Source organism: Lepidochelys kempii, chromosome 6, assembly GCF_965140265.1.
Source record: "Lepidochelys kempii isolate rLepKem1 chromosome 6, rLepKem1.hap2, whole genome shotgun sequence".
NCBI lineage: Eukaryota > Metazoa > Chordata > Testudines > Cheloniidae > Lepidochelys > Lepidochelys kempii.
Window position 1 is genome coordinate 90,230,751 of NC_133261.1, and position 16,516 is coordinate 90,247,266.

General features: G+C 41.8%; 2 protein-coding genes across 4 annotated transcripts in view; one reads left to right on the plus strand and one right to left on the minus strand.

The window, feature by feature from the left end:
- FBXO33 (F-box protein 33) overlaps positions 1 to 13,015 on the minus strand; it is a 35,569-nt gene extending 22,554 nt beyond the window's left edge. The window contains exon 1 of one of the 2 annotated variants that reach the window (XM_073349131.1): positions 12,480 to 13,015. In XM_073349131.1, the coding sequence (XP_073205232.1) occupies positions 12,480 to 12,985 (506 nt within the window). In that variant the 5' untranslated portion in view covers positions 12,986 to 13,015. The remainder of the gene's footprint in view (positions 1 to 12,479) is intronic. The other variant, XM_073349132.1, reaches the window with a different exon arrangement.
- The window catches only part of ZNF410 (zinc finger protein 410), a 29,869-nt gene continuing 25,765 nt past the window's right edge, over positions 12,413 to 16,516 (plus strand). For both annotated transcript variants that reach the window (XM_073349134.1, XM_073349135.1), the window contains exon 1: positions 12,413 to 13,567. The gene's annotated coding sequence lies outside the window, so the exon portion shown is untranslated. The remainder of the gene's footprint in view (positions 13,568 to 16,516) is intronic.

Below are 16,516 nucleotides of genomic sequence, written 5' to 3' on the forward strand. Positions count from 1 at the left end.
CTCGTTGTCTAGCAGAATGTTACCAGGAATACGCCTTGTGCCATCTAAGTGCATGTTATCCACTTTCATCCTTACAAATTTATTTAAAATTCCATCCATGACACTGTATACATACCTGCTTTTCATTATATGAAAGCTGCACTTAATGCTGAACACCTAGAACTCTCAGGCTATGTCTAATCTATAGCAGCACAGACGCAATGCTGCAGCATTGTAGTATAGAGATTTGCTACAGCAATGGAAGGGGGTCTTCTGTCACCGTAGTTAATCCACCCCTCTGAGGCAATAGCTAGGTCAAAGGAAGAATTCTGGAGCTTAACTACATCTCTTGGATATGAATTCCCCACCACCACCCACCCAGACACAACGTAACTAGGTCCACGTGAGTTTTAGGCTTAGACCAGGCCAGAGATAGGCGTACTTGTGGCACTTTAGAGACTAACAAATTTATTTGAGCATAAGCTCTCGTGAGCCACAGCTCACTTAGTTTTTGTAACATGCTTCATCCAGTGGCCCATCATTCACAATATGCTTTTTGAAAGAGACATCCAAGATTATGATGTCTAACTATATTTAGGGCTATCAATAAATCGTAAACTCAATTAACACAAAACAAATTAATTTAATTTTAAAAAAGTCACGATTACACAGTTTTAATCTTGCGGTTAAACAATAGAATATCAATGAAAATATATTATATGGTAGAACCTCAGGAGTTATGAATACCTCAGGAATGGAGGTTGTTCATAACTAAGGCTATGATTTAATCATAGGTATTTTTAGTAAAAGTCACGGACAGACCATAGGCAAGAAACAAAAAGTCACAGACCATGACCTGTACCATAAACACCACTGATTCAATCTTACTGGAGATGGGGGGGGCGTGGGGGTGGAAAGGGAGCCCCGGGCTTCAGAGCAGTGGCCAATGCGGCTGGTGCCGGCGCCACTCCAGCAGCAGCTGGCTGAGGGGTCACCTAAGTAGCTGGTGTGGCTGTCCCCAGGGCCTCCTGAGCAGCTCACTCCAGGGTCAACTGCTTGGGCAGCTCTGGGGTCAGCCACACTGCAGAAGTCCACTGCAGAAGTCATGGAGGGTGCAGGAAGTCACTATTCATAACGCTGAAATGTTTGTAACTTTAAACAACACGTGTTTGTTCTTTCAAAAGTTCACAACTGAACATTGACTTAATACAGCTTTGAAACTTTACTAGGCAGAAGAAAAATGCTGTTTTTAACTATCTTAATTTAAATGAAAGAAGCACAGAAACAGTTTCCTTACTTTACTAAAAAAAGGGAAAGTTTAAAAAAGTTTGACAGTTTATGATTGACACAGTTCTGTACTGTATTTGCTTTTTTGGGGGAGAGGGGCAAGGGCGGGGGAGGTCTCTGCTGCTGCCTGATTGCATACTTCCAGTTCCAAATGAGGTATCTTCATAACACTGAGGTTTTACTGTAAATATTTTTGGATTTTTTTTTTTCATTTTCAAATATATTGACTTTAATTACAACACAGAATACGAAGTGTACAATGCTCACTTTATAACATTTTTGATTAAAATATCTGCACTGTTGTAGCCTGTACTGCAAGATATTTACGTGCAAGCTATGTTAAACATTCATATGCCTCTTCATGCTTTGACCACCATACCAGAGGAAACGCTTCCATGCTGATGACTCTCTTTAAAAAAAATGCATTAATTAAATTTGTGATTGAACTCCTTGGGGGAGAATTGTATGCCTCCTGCTCCACGGTTTTGCCTGCATTCTGCCATATATTTAATGTTATAGCAGTTTCAGATGACGACCCAACATATATTGTTAGATTTAAGAACACTTTCACTGAAGATTTGACAAAATGCAAAGAAGGTACCAATATGAGATTTCTCAAAATAGCTACAGAACTAAACCCAAGGCTGAAGAATCTGAAGCGCCTTCCAAAATCTGATAGCGATGAGGTGTAGAACATGATGTCAAAAGTCTTAAAAGAGCAACACGCCGACGTGGAAACTATAGAATCCGAAACACCAAAAAGAAAATCAAGCTTCTCTTGGTGGCATCTGACTCAGATGATGAAAATGAAGGTCCTTCAGTCCAAACTACTTTGGATCATTATCAAGCAGAACCCACCTGTTCTCACTTTCAGATGACACTGTAAATAAGAAGCAGGCAGAATTATCTGTAATATAAACTTGTTTGTCTTAGCGATTGGCTGAACAAGAAGTAAGACTAAGTGGACTTGTAGGCTCTAAAGTTTTACATTGTTTTGTTTCTGAGAGCAGTTATGTAAAATATAATTCTACATTTGTAAGTTGCACTTTCACAATAAAGAGACTGCAGTATAGTACTTGTCTGAGGTGAACTGAAAAATACTGTTTTATCTTTTTACAGTGTAAATATTTGTAATAAAAATATAAAGCACTGTACACTTCGTATTCTGTGTAACTGAAATCAATGCATTTCAAAATATAGAAAAACATCCAAAAATATTTATAATAAATTCAAATTGGTATTCTATTTAAAAGTGTGATTAAAACTGCAAATAATCACGACTTTTTTTTAATCTTGCAATTAATTGTGATATTTAAATATATATAAACAGCCCTAATAAAAATATACATAAATATATAGATTCATTCATGATATACATGGGTGAGCACATTGGTCAGTATCACTTTCCCCTATACAGACAATTTCTCCCACTTATGTGCCCCCTGCCCTGCAACAACCAGTGAGGGAAAGACATTAAAAAACATGATGGTAAAACCACAAAAGAAGGTACAGGAGGCTCCAATGCAGGTGTGTCACCTGACATACTTTTAACAAGTATGTCATTTTTCAAAAATTAACAGGATTCCTTTAAATATTTACATATTCTATAGGTATAATTTATTCCTAGGACTCTAAAACATGTTATTTTTGGTAGTGTAACATTCCATGAATCCTAGTGAAAATCTGGAGGATTGCAAGAGTTCAAACCAGCTGTTTATTTTTGTCACTATAATTTAATCTATAGTTTACAGACAAGAATGTACAAACTTAACTCCTATTCCTGCTGTTTTATAGGTAACGTTGCTACTTCATCACAACAATTCCTAGAGGCAGCACGATCAGTGCCAGTGTATACATGAAGAACCATGAGGCTTTTGTACTGTGCTGGTGAATCATCTCCCACATATATTCTGATATATGTATAAAAAATTAGAATAGTTGCATTGCTCCAGTGTGTGCCGCGAGGAAGAAAGGGCTGACTGCAGAAAGTTGTAAATAATATGGCCATGAACAAGCCTAGACCAAAGCACATTCTTAGATTCTTTTTCAATCATTTAATACTGCTACTGGCACCACAAGAAATGTGATGAGGAGCAGCTTTTGCATGAACTCCCTTATGCATGCTTAAAAAAAAAAAGTCACCACGTCTCCAGGACTTAAAACTTTAAAGGTGCTACATCCAAAAATCTGTTCCCAAGTTTACTATGTGAATATTAGCAACACTCAAGCCCATGCTGCAGTGCCAGGGAACCTTCCCTGGACTCTTCACTGCCCTTTACTAGAAGATGACTAAATCTTCATAAGATATTTCACTTGCAGTGGAACCAAGGATATGTAGAGAGGATGTCTCACTTCCCTAATTTTTAGGTCCAATCTATCACCCTTTATAATCGCTGTGAACTAGCACTACTAGAAATCTCTTGTTTAGTTTGCGATCTGTCATCACTTCCTACTCTGATTTTTCTAACAGCTGTCTCCTAGTTGTATCTGCTGTCTATTTCCTCTCCTAGTGAATGAGGGACTTACTAGCAAGTCCTCAAATACTTCACAGCAAGCTACACCTAAATACTTCAACAACGTTCCTGTACATACAGCTTTGGAAGTTTTAATTAAAATATAAAAATGAGTATGATCAGTAGAGTAACCCAAGTTATTTGATATTCTATTTAAATATAATTTTATGCTAACTATTCACATTTTCAGTATGCCTCAGATTTTTATGTTGAAGATGCCTAACTACCTCAAATAAAATTGTTGGGTGAGGGGAAAGCTCAAGATTTTAGCAGCAGAGAAGGGGGGAAAGTTGGGGCTTTTTGCCCCTAGGAAGCGGAGAGTCAGTTTAGTATGATGAGGGAAGTAGGATGGCTGGATGTTTCTGCTAAAATGACTGGCAGCATCATATGTAATGCTGAAAATGAAACTGTCATCTTTAGATTTCAGAACAAGTCATTGAGATGAATGAGGCAGTTCACATCTTTCAGAGCATCTGCAGATTCAGGAAGACATTACATTACAACACACAAGGGCTAGAAACTACCTTTTTAAAAGCTTCAATCTGGAAAACAGTGCTGTACAAGTGATTAATTATGCAGCCACAAAACTACATGGCACACAGGGCCTGTTTAACAGTCAGCATCATCTCACTACTTATAGCTGTTTTGTTTCAAGATTACATTAGCAGTAGTAAATTGCTGTAACACTTTGTGCTAGACAGTGTACACACAACTATAAAGTCTCTGCCTCAAAGAGTTTACTATTTAAGTAAATAATGACAGCTATAGTGCAACTTAGTTCTGTTCTCTTTTGCATTTGCTAGTCACATGATTATCACCACCTGTAAGTTTGATCATGGCTGAATTCATATCCCCTATAGATCATTAATGAAAATAATGAAAACAACAATAGTGATCCTATGCTGTACCACTTGTTTTTTCTGATTCCTGCTTCAGTTTTACTATTATGATTGATTGAGAAAGGAAAAGAACAATTACTACTGAATCATTTTATTAAAGCAGCAACCAGAGGGCCCAGTTAGGATCAGAGTGGTGCAGTTCTATGTACTACAAACACATACAGAGGCAGTCCTTGTCCCAAAGAATTTACCATTTATGATTTCTCAACCATGAGATTCTACTTTTAAATGATCTGATATTTCTCCAGCTACTTTTAACTTTGTCCTAACATGCCAATGCATCCTCTACTAATTTAGTAATTGCACTAGACTAGATTTGCTTGCTGTGCCCTATTACACATTTTTCAACCAAATTTCACATAGGCCTTGTTTACGCACAGCAGGATTAGAGAATGGTAAAGTTGCTCATTCATGGTCTATGGTAGCAATTCCACCATTGCGTGCTAAATGAAGCTGCCTGTACCAGATCAGTGGTGGGAGAGTTGCTGAAGAGTCTCAGTAAAGATGCGGCTATTCTGACTTCCTCAATATGCTGAATATTTGGCCTGTTTAATAATCCAGGAGCCTCATTTAATTTAATTCCTGAAATTCTTTAAAACAGATTTTGCTGACATATTGGAGTTTTACTAAAAATCTAGATTCTTGCTCTGCACACTGATACAGATCAGGCAGGTCACTGAGGAGAGAAACAAACAGACAGAAATCAACCCCTTCCTACTTTTTCCCAGAACGGCTCTGACAGGGTAAGACTACATTTGTGGATTTCAACATAGCAGAGTAAAAAAACAAATATTTCTTCCTTCACCCCACTCCAAGAATCTTCCTGAAAAACAACCATCTTAATAAAAGCATAGATATTCTGATGACTCATGGGAAGTTTCCCCATACCTACTACTTACTTAGTATCTTTTGTTTTAAGAGATTATCTGTTCCTGTTGCTCATTCCCCCAACAGAAGTCAATCCTTGTGACCCTCACAATTTGTTGTGATAGATATTGTTACAAAACAGGATTTTGACTTCTGGTCAAAAATAAGCAGCAGGAGAAGAACAGTTATCAAACACCAAGATCCTTCTTAATGCCCATGTACTCAGTAATAAAGAATGAAGAAACTTTTTTTTCTAAATACAGTACAAGTTTTGTATTAACAGACTGTCATTCATAACAAATTTGCAATAACTCTGGATCTGTATGCCTGTAATATCAAACACAAGATTTATAAAATGGCCCTCTGGAATGTAAGTGATTTCCAGCAGCAAGACTGTCAGTATATTTTATGTAATTCGTTAGCAACTGTTAGTAATAGCAATTCATTAAATCCTTCCAGTCTGTGAGAATTAGCTAAGTTCTACGTAGAATTTTTTCCAAATTTTCACATAATCATCTGCTTTAACATCAGATTAGTTTACATCTTCAGCTTTGTTTTGTACAGTGAATGGATAATTTAGCTAGTGGAAAAAGTGTACATCATCATCCAGTACCCAACAGAGCATCAAAATTCTTCCCTATTTTTAGTTTTACAGACTAACATTTGTTGTGCCTCAGGTTCTTTGGTATACATCCTCAAAGAACCATATAGTCATCAGAAAGATTTTTTTGCACTTAAAGTTTTTTGAAAGTTATATTGAACAGTACAGTAATGCAAAGAGTAAGTTTGATTTATAAGACCACAATAAGGCATGACAGTTTACTTACCAAAGTTGAGGTAGTTAGCGCTGTATTTTACAAAAACACTTACCCCACGATGGTAAGAAATCAGAGCTGCAGATTCTCTGGTTTCATTGCCAGAAGGACATCCCAAGAGGCATGAAAGAACCATCTGATTCTCAATCTTCACTCATTCCCTTTGGTGCGTTTGATATGACTCACACAGAAACTAGAATCTCTGCAACTTATTAGATATATTTGTGGTATAGCAATGAGTAGAGCTGCTTTCCAAACAGTTGACTTGGGTTCAGCTACCCCACCAACAGAGAAATGTGGCTATTGCCTGAAGGCATACTGGGCTGAATAAACCCAATCTCGTCTGATCTCAGAAGCTAAAGAGTGCCGGGTCTGGCTAGTACTTGGATGACAGACCAAATGGGCAGGACCAAGCATACATAGACCACCCTTGACTGGTGTCTGTCCAACTTGATCTTAAAAATCTCCAATGACAGGAATACCGTAGCCTCCTTTGGAAGCCTATTCCAGTCCTTCCATACTAAGGAAAAACTTTCAAATATAAATCTCCATGCCGCAAATAAAGCTGATTACCTCTTGCCCTACCTTCAGTAGACAGAGAACTGATCAACATCCTCTTTATTACACCCCTTAACATACTTGACGGCCTTTATCAGTTTTCTTTTCTCAAGACTAAACACACTCCATTTTTTTTAAACCTTTCCTCATGCATCAAGTTTTCTAAACTTTTTGTTGCTCTCTCTCCTCTTGACTCTCTCCTGCTTGTCCACATCTTTCTTAAAGTATGGCACCAAAAACTGGACACAGTACTCAAGCTGAGGCCTTACCAGTGTCAAATAACTGTTCCACTCTATCGCCCATGTTTTATATACAACACTCTTATCAATACACTCTAGAATTATATTAGCCTTTTTTGCAACTGCATCACACTGTTGACTCACACTCAATTTGTGAGACACTATAATCCGCAGATGCTTTTCAGCAGTACTATCAAATAGACAGTTATTCCCCATTTTGTAGCTGTGCACTTGATTTCTCTCCTTTCTAACTGCAATACTTTGCACTTGTCTTTAACAAATTCATCTTGCTGATTTCAGACAAATTCTCCAATTAGTCAGGGTTATTTTGAATTCTAATCCTGTCCTCCAAAGTGCTAGCAACTCCTCTCAGCTTGGTGTTATCTTCAAATTTTATAAACATACTCTCTCTTCCATTATCCAAATCATTAATATATTGACTTGTGCTGGACACAGGACAGACCTCTGAGAGAGTCTACTAGATACATGCCTCCAACAGGACAGTGAGCCATTGATAAGCATTCTGAGTACAGTTTTTCAGCCAGTCCTCACCCATCTTATAGTAATTACATTTGGATCACATTTCCCTACCTTGCTTATGAGAATGTCACATGGTGTTGTGTCAAAAGACTTACTAAAAAAATCAAGATACATCATATCTACAGCTTCCCCCCATCCACTAGGCCAGTAACCCTGTCAAAGAATGACGTTAGACTGGTTTGGCATGATCATGGGTAAAAGCTAGTGATTTTCTATAGTAAAGTACGAGAAGCAGAATTCATTTCCTTAGCAACTTAGAACAAGAACTTGTTTGAGATTAGCGGTCTTCAGCAAATACAGTTACTCTTAGGTATTTGGGGTTCTCAATTTGAATTTTTAGCGTCCAAATCACTTAAGACAACTCTATGAAGCCGTCCAGATGATCTTTTACATACCATATTATTTCTGATTTATGTTCTAAATAGCTCTCAAGAACTATGCAGTTCAGGAATAGACAAACCCACATGTGCACACAATTTGAGAACTCAAGCATTTTAGCATGAAATTCAAACATGGTCATGGAGATGCAATAAAGGAGGAGTATGTATTATGCTTGGGGTATTTATGGTGGGAAGTATCTATGCATTAGTGAACCTGTAGTATAACTGGCTCTACCAGAATAAGTACAATGTTTTTCTATCTCTAATTATTTACATTCATTTAAGACCCATGTAGCTTAAAATGTGCAATTTGGCTAACAGTAAAATTTGCAAGTCCATACACCATGAATTACAATAAGCTTTACTGCACCAGCTCTTATTTGTGACAGGAAATTTCAGATGGAATCTGTTCTAGTTGAATGAATGTTACCAAAAGAAAACTTGCCAATGCTGTGACATAGTTATGACCTGAATCTTAAGTTAGTCATTCACTATACCACTTCTACTGCATGTTTTTATATGTTGTGATCTGTCTGTGTATACTGTATTTTGCATAGTGCATGACACTGCACACTTCAGAAGCTGAACTAAACTGCTGGAGTTAAATGTAAAAAGGATTCACAAGAGATTCTCCACAACAGGACACCTGATTCCGCCTTAGCAACAAGACAATGATTCTTTTGTCAAGGGACCTTGAAGTGCCAAGGCATTTCTCCACCACAGTTCATTTTAATTAAAAGGAGCTAAATAAAAGGGGGGGGGGGATTTTAGCTATATCAACATGTAGCACAGAGAAGCAAACATTTTACTGAAGAAATGTCTAAAGCATCCACCAATTTGAAAAGGATGTATGTAAAAAGTACCTTGGCAAAGTAGTAGGGCAGATTAAGAATAGCAAAAGCTCCCTCCTAATATAAACGCACTTGTTGGGGAATAGGAGATAGCAGCAGAGAGGTAGTGAATTTCAGGAATGATACTATGTATCATTTACAGTGTGTGAGAGAACTTTTCACTGGGCCACAGCACACTAGAAATCCACTCACATTTACACTGTTGCCAAGTTAGTCTCACACACTGTTTATAATACTAACATTTTGTTGACTAATTTTTAGTGATGCAGAAATAAAGACTGTCTGGCCTTTTTAAAAGAACTCCTGCACTATGGATTATAAATAGGACCCTACCAAATTCACAGCCATGAAAAACGCGTCATGGACTGTGAAATCTGGTCTTTTGTGTGCTTTTACCCTATACTATACAGATTTTACCCTATACTATGCAGGTAAGAGCAGCGTTTCTCAAATTGGGGGTCCTGACACAAAAGAGAGTTGCGGGGGGGGGGGGGGTGTCACACGGTTATTTTTTGGGGGGGGGAGGGTTCACGGTATTGCCACACTTACTTTGGTTCTGCCCTCAGAACTGGGTGACCAGAGAGCAGTGGCTGTTGGCCGGGCACCCAGCTATGAAGGCAGTGCCCCACCAGTGGTAGCACAGAAGTAAGGGTGGTAATACCATAACATGCCATCCTCACTTCTGCACTGCTGCTGGCAGTGGCTCTGCTTCAGACCTGTGCCCCTGGCCAGCAGCTGCTGCTCTTGAGCTGCTCAGCTCTGAAGGCAGCGCTGCGGCCAGCAGCAGTGCAGAAGGGTAGCAGTACCACCACCCTCCCTACAATAACCTTGCAACACCCCCCGCCCCCCAAAGTCCTCTTTGGGTGAGGACCCCTACAATTACAACACTGTGAAATTTCAGATTTAAATAGCTGAAATCATTAAATTTATTATTTTTAAAATCCTATGACAGTGAAATTGACCAAAATGGACTGTGAATTTGGTAGAGCCCTAATTATAAATACCGACCTTACAAAAAACATCAAGTTCAGACAGAGTCTGCTGAACTCTCACACCTCACACAGTCTGATAGATCAACATTGATACAGAAGTTTTCACTTACTGGCAGATGTATTTTCAAGTCAGCCAACAAGAAAGAACTAACGAATTGTAACAAAGCTTGACAACAAAGAGTTATAGCAGCAGACACAGATGATTGAGACAGACAGCCCTAAACTGTTGACAAGTGGAAGAATAGAGTAAAACATGTACTAAAATATAAAGGTTAGGGTCCTCAGTTCAGAGCTGGAGCAGAACTGAGGTTTTCAGAAAGTAAGCTTTGTCAGTGAGATGGCTGAGTGTTATAACATAGGAAGTGTCTCTGAGCTAACTGCAGTAAAGTGGAGGAACGGAAAGAGATATTTGGCAGGTGAAAAGTATGTACTCATCTAAAACCAAGGAGCGATTATATTCATTATTCTCTAGCTACAACTCAGGAGAAAAAAAGCACGAAAAAACCCAAACAAAAAAGATTTCTCCCCAAAGCCATAGAAGCATGATGGCCCTAATATGTTCCAATTTTGTACATCATTGTATTCACTTTTCGGATAGTCTTCCACAAAACAGTAAATCAGCTTAAGATACCCAAGTTAAAAAAAAAAAGCTGTAAATGTTAATTATGTAATGGTGGGGAGGTAAAGTTTTTAATTTCTTCTTGATCCCGGGAACCCTTTCCAGCTATATCCTTGCCTAATATTGATGGGGAACCCTGAAGCATCTTAATGGGCCCTTGCTTTTCTGCCTTAGTTGTTTATATGGCTACCATTATCATAGCAAAGTAAGGAAGTACTATCACCACCATTTTACAGAGAGAACTGAGGCACAAGTAGACTCAGGCCTGGTCTACACTGAGGGAGGGAATCAATCTAAGTTACACAATTTCAGCTACATGAATAACATAGCTGAAGTCAACGTACTTAGACCTACTCACCACAGTCTCTTCACTGTGGTGAGTCAACTGCTACCGCTCCCCCGTCGACTCCACCTGAGCCTCTCGTGGCGGTGGAGCACACAGGGGTCGATTTATCACATCTAGACTAGATGCGATAATCAACCCCTGCTGGACTGATCGCTGTCCACCCATCCGGCAGGTAGTATAGACATACCCTAAGAGTCCAACATCGTTCAGGACAACTGTGGCAAAGCACAGAATTGAACCAAGGCCTCCCAAATTCCAAGCTAGCACCTTAACCACTGAACCATCCTCCTCTTTATCATCATCTCCCAAGGTCAAAGGTCACTCGTCTTTAATAGTTTCTCTCTGACTAAATACAAGATTCCTTCTAATAGAGACTAAACTGTTTCAGAAATTACTGAGTGTCAGGAACCCGAGCTATTATTATAGTTAATATATTTTTCAATACCAAGGTTACATCACAGCTCGGTGGTGGGAGGAACAGTGTAAATTTAAAAAAGTGTTAACGTGTACATTAGTGTTTTCACCACAATGTATCTGTTGGGTCTGTTCATGCATGAATAAAGTATGAAGACACATTTAAAGTATTTTGAAAGAATGGAGTCTAGATACGCACCAGAACTCAAGCTTACAGCTCTGATCCTCCCTACATTTGATTTTGATTTCTTTGTACAGCTCTAATTATCCTTGTATCTATCACAGGGCAGTGTAAATTGTCAGTTAATCTACTTCTATATCTTGTGTTATATTTATATTCCACAGCTGACATGATACAATGCAAAATATGTTTAAGTTACTTTATATATTGTAACCCTAGTGCTATTTGATAAAGAACTAGAAAGACACTAATTTAATAAATTATTACTATATGTTTTACTTACTATTTATGAAATACTCCAAAGTTTGCACTATAAGAAGTGATAGAAATTACATTTCACAGATACCAAATAAAGCTTTATTTGAGACAATTTCTTACACGCTTAATTCTTACATCTCATCAAAGCACAGTTCCTATGAATATGGAACGTGATGTGTGAATTAGCTATCAGTTTGCAGATGCTTCACAATTTATCTTCATGAAGCATCAGCACACACAGTCCATGACCTATTCCTCATTGTGGCCTCCATTATGCCCTTTATTTTAAAATATGCACAGGTAAATCTAATTGGCTTCCAGGATTTGCTTGAATACACTTTCCGTAAGCAGTTTTACTAAACAAACTCTTACCCCCAACCTTTCCTTCTGTTTAGAGCAAGATGTTTTTACTAACATATCCCAGGAAGGAGGCCGGGCGGATGGGCTGGAGAAAGGGGCCCACCCGGAGGGGTCCCCCCCACCCCCAAGAAAGGCGCAGGGCCGGAGGCTATCCCCCCAGGGGAGGGGCCGGGCTGGGGAAAAGGACCGGGCAGGAAGGGATCTCGCACAGGGGAGGGGGTCAGGAGGGCGGGCTAGGAGAAGGGGCCGGGCCGCAGGGGGACCCCCCCAGGGAAGGGGGCTGGGTCTAAGGGGGCTGGAAGGAGCTGGGCCTAAGAGGTCTCTCCCCACCCCGGATGGCTTGCGCCCGGGAGCGGGCCGGGCCGGAGAGCCCCGCGGTACCTGTTATTGCGGACGCTGCTCAGCACGCACAGCACCAACTCCAGGTAGGTCCTCAGCAGGTCCAGCCAGCGGGGGCAGAGCGGCGTCTCCCCCTCGGCCGCGGCCGCCGCCCCCTCGCAGACCCCGCCGGCGCCGCCGCCGCCGCCGCCGCCGGGGTAGTTGTCGGCGGCGAACTGGACGCGCAGCTCCCGCACGAACCAGCCGCACTTGCGCATGAGGAAGTCGAGGCGCGGCCGCTCGGCGGGGGCGACGCGGAGGCTGAGGCGCAGCCGGGGCCACAGGGCCGGGTAGAAGAGGCACTCCCGCCAGTGCGAGCAGGCGGCCGAGGCCCGCAGCCGGTCCGGGCCCGCCAGGAACGAGAAGATGTGAACCACCAGCTCGCTGGGCAGCGAGCCGGCGCCCACCGCCTCCCCGCACACCGCCATGCCTGGCGCCGGCCCGAGCCCCACTGCTGCAGCCCCAGGCCGCGGCCTCGCCTCCGCCTCCTGCGACAAAAACAACAACATCAATGACTAGGCGGAGGGGGCGGGGGCCGGCCGAGACTCGGCTACTGCCGGGGCAAACCACCGCACCCGGCCGCGGGGGAGGAATGGATCCTGCCAATTAACTCGTAGAGGGGGATGGCACTTCGTCTAGACCCAGCTCTGCGGATTGCGGATGCTACCACTGACCTAGGAGGGGGGAGGAAAGAACCTCCCACCTCACTCATAGAGGGAAATGGAACTTACCTCTGGACTGAGCTGTGAGGGAGGATGGAAGATACCACCAAGCCTTCCTGTGGGGTGTGGGGCAGGCTAACTCCCTCCAGAATCAGGTCTTGAGGGAGAGAGATCATCAGATTTGCACAGTCCACTATGGGTCTGCGTGCCAGCGAGAACAACCAGGGCTGATGGCATCACAGCAGGCATCGGATGGTGACATTCCCAGGTCTGGCTCACTCAGTCCTGCAAATCCATGAATCTCTGGGGCGGCCCCCACAGGCAATGGCGGGTAGGGTTAAGGTGTGAACCCCTTTGCACATTGAAGGAGAGCATGGTGTTCATCCAGGAGACATGGTGGAAGAGCATGCAACGCTGCTTTTGAATATAGTAAGTGATTGAAGGAAGGCCAGATATCTGTGAGGTTATGGCATTTTGCACAAAATGTAACTACTTTATACCCAATATTTGGTGCTGACAGAGCATATAGAATGCATCTAACTGCTCCAAGTCAACTTGTAAGAGGGTCCAGGTTTCTGACCCATGTAGCAATACAGGTGGAACACAGGTTTGTTTGAACCTAAAGTTTGTCTCAGTGCAGACATTTTTGCTCCCATAAGCAAAACATGGACTTTGTGCAGGAAATGTCAAGACCAATTCATCGGAGGACATCCCATTTACTGCAACCATTTGTACTCTGCTTGCAACCTAGTTAGGTGCTTGACTGCACATGCACCAGGGGTTCTAATGGTCCAGCTCCAAAGTTGTGGACCTTAGTCTTCTGCATGAGATGTTCAACCCCATAGTGTGTGGGAAGCATCTTGGAAACCTTGAAAGACAGGGCTGAAATTCTCTTGCTTCACCACAAGCAGGGCAACACCATCGTCATAGTCTTGGTCAGTGAACACTTTGATCAAACTTGATTCTGACGTTTGGTGTGGCAAGTCCGAATGTCCAGTGAAAAGCTTGACAGAACAGTGCCGGGGCGTTGTGAAAATTGTGCACCAGATTTATCTGAACATCTGGGATGCCAACTCTTTTCAGTGTGAGCCAAAGTGCTGACCTGTCAGCCAAATAAAAAGCTACTTTGATGTTGCTATATGTCACAAGAAGTGGGCCAAAAGAAGTCTGGCTCAGTGCAGCTTAGCCAGAAGCTGCAGGGTAAAGACAGCATCCACTGTCAAGTGCCCAGCAGTGAAACCTGATTGCTGTGGATAATGTTGCCTTTTAAGAAGAGGCTGCATCCTACCAAGCAGAATGTTAGCAAAGATCTTTCCAGAGACTGATAGCAATGAGATCAGCCTGTAATTGCAACACTCAGTGCAAGATCCTTTACCTTTGTACAGGGACACTATGATGCCATTTTTCCATTCTGTTGGTAGCCTGCCTGATGCACACACTTTTAAGAACTGATGTGGGGTCAGTGCTCACTTGTTCCAGCTTGGGTGGAATGCCATCAAGTCTAGAAGAGGGAGAAAGGGGATTACAAAGTCATAGGGTGCAGGGAGGTGAGTGGGTAAAGAACCTGTCATCACACTCGGAGGGACGGGAACTACAATAGAACTCATAAAGGGGAATGGAATCTGTCTTCTGCATGAGGAACCTTACCTCTGACATTTTCTAACTTTTAGGTGCTAGACTTTGCAGACTTACCATTATTTTAACATAGCTTTTTGTATGATTTACATATTTATATTAACCAATCACACTCAGTTTTGCGTGTATCAAGTACTACTAGCTCACTGATCCCAGAAACAGAACTCAGAATGTATCTCCTAACCATCTTCTTAATCCACACAATCATCAGTGGCCTGCCAGGAGGGGAGAGGGAACTCTCAGTACTCGGCTGTTTATCCTGAAATGTAGGTTGTGGAGGAGATGTGGCTGAGTCTCTTATTTTATCTGGATTGTAGGGGGAACCACCAGAGGGACAGATCTTCCTGTAGAAGAAAGATGTCCGATATGGAACTTCCAATATGAATAATTAATGTCTCATTGGGTATTGGAGGTATTCCATGTATTCACAGGAAAGACTTGGAGCCCCATAAACTGCTCAGCCAGGCACCAGCTCTTCCTGCTGCTCACAATTCAGATTCTCCTACCAGATGAGTCCTCAGTTCCCTAGCCAGTGAAGTGGGAGGAGGGTGGACAACTCTGGAGCAGGATAAGAGTGGATTCTCTCTCTGCTTTTACCAGAAGGGAAACTGCTCCCATGCACTCCCGCTTACTTTAATATCTGCTCAACAACTCTAGGTTGCTAAGTTGATATCAAGCCACAGGTCTTTGTAAGATTACTAATTAATTGACCAAAATGTCAATCTTGGTATAATAGTATCTTGATGTAATAGTATCAAAGCAGAAAGCTTTATGAACTTGTTGGCTTAGCTCCTTTAGCCTGCTGGGCTGATGTGAAGGCAAAGGTGTGTATGAGGTTACTGAGTGGGATGCTGGTTACTACTGTGTTGGCATAATGTCAAAGGATAGGCTGTGGTGTAGCCACTTAGCAACTCTAGTTTACTAAGATGATGTTAAGACTCAGGCTATTTAACTGAACACCTCCAGCTTGCTGGTCTGATGTAAAGGGGCAGGTCTCTGGGAAGTAAGGTCACTGGCTCAAAAGCTACTGCTTGATGGGCTGATATCAAGGCTAGGATATCTGTGATATCACTGGGTCAGCATCTCTAGCTTCCTCCATGTCTGTTGAGGCACATTCCTTGGTAAGATAACTGTCCCAATCCCTCTAGCTGTCTAGTATATCAAGGCAGAGGACCCTCTAAAGTTACTGATTCAGCATCTGTAACTTGCTGGTCTGATGTTAAAGCACAGCGTTCTGAGAGCTCTCAGTTCTTGACATCAACCAGGAGGGTCACTGCCTCACCTCCACTGATTGACTGGGCTGATTTTGGGGCAGAGGCTTCTAAGAGGGTTACTGATTTAGCAACTACAGATTGGTGGAATGATGACAGGTGAAAAGCTCTGTGAGGCTCTAGCTCAGTATATTCAGCTCACTTGCTTGATGTTAGTGGACATGCCTTTGTGAGGTTACTGATTCATTTCCTATAACTCACTGGTCTGGTGTCAAGATAGATTGTTTTTGCTGAGCCAGTGAATTCACACTTCTAGCATGTTGGTCTGATGTCAAGGCACAGGTCTCTGCAAGATCACTAACTCAGTATGTGAAGCTTGCTGATAAGGCTCAGCCTCTTTGAGATTAAGTATCAGAGGGGTAGCCATGTTAGTCTGGATCTGTAAAAGCGGCAAAGAGTCCTGTAGCACCTTATAGACTAACAGACGTATTGGAGCATAAGCTTTCGTGGGTGAATACCCACTTTGTTGGAT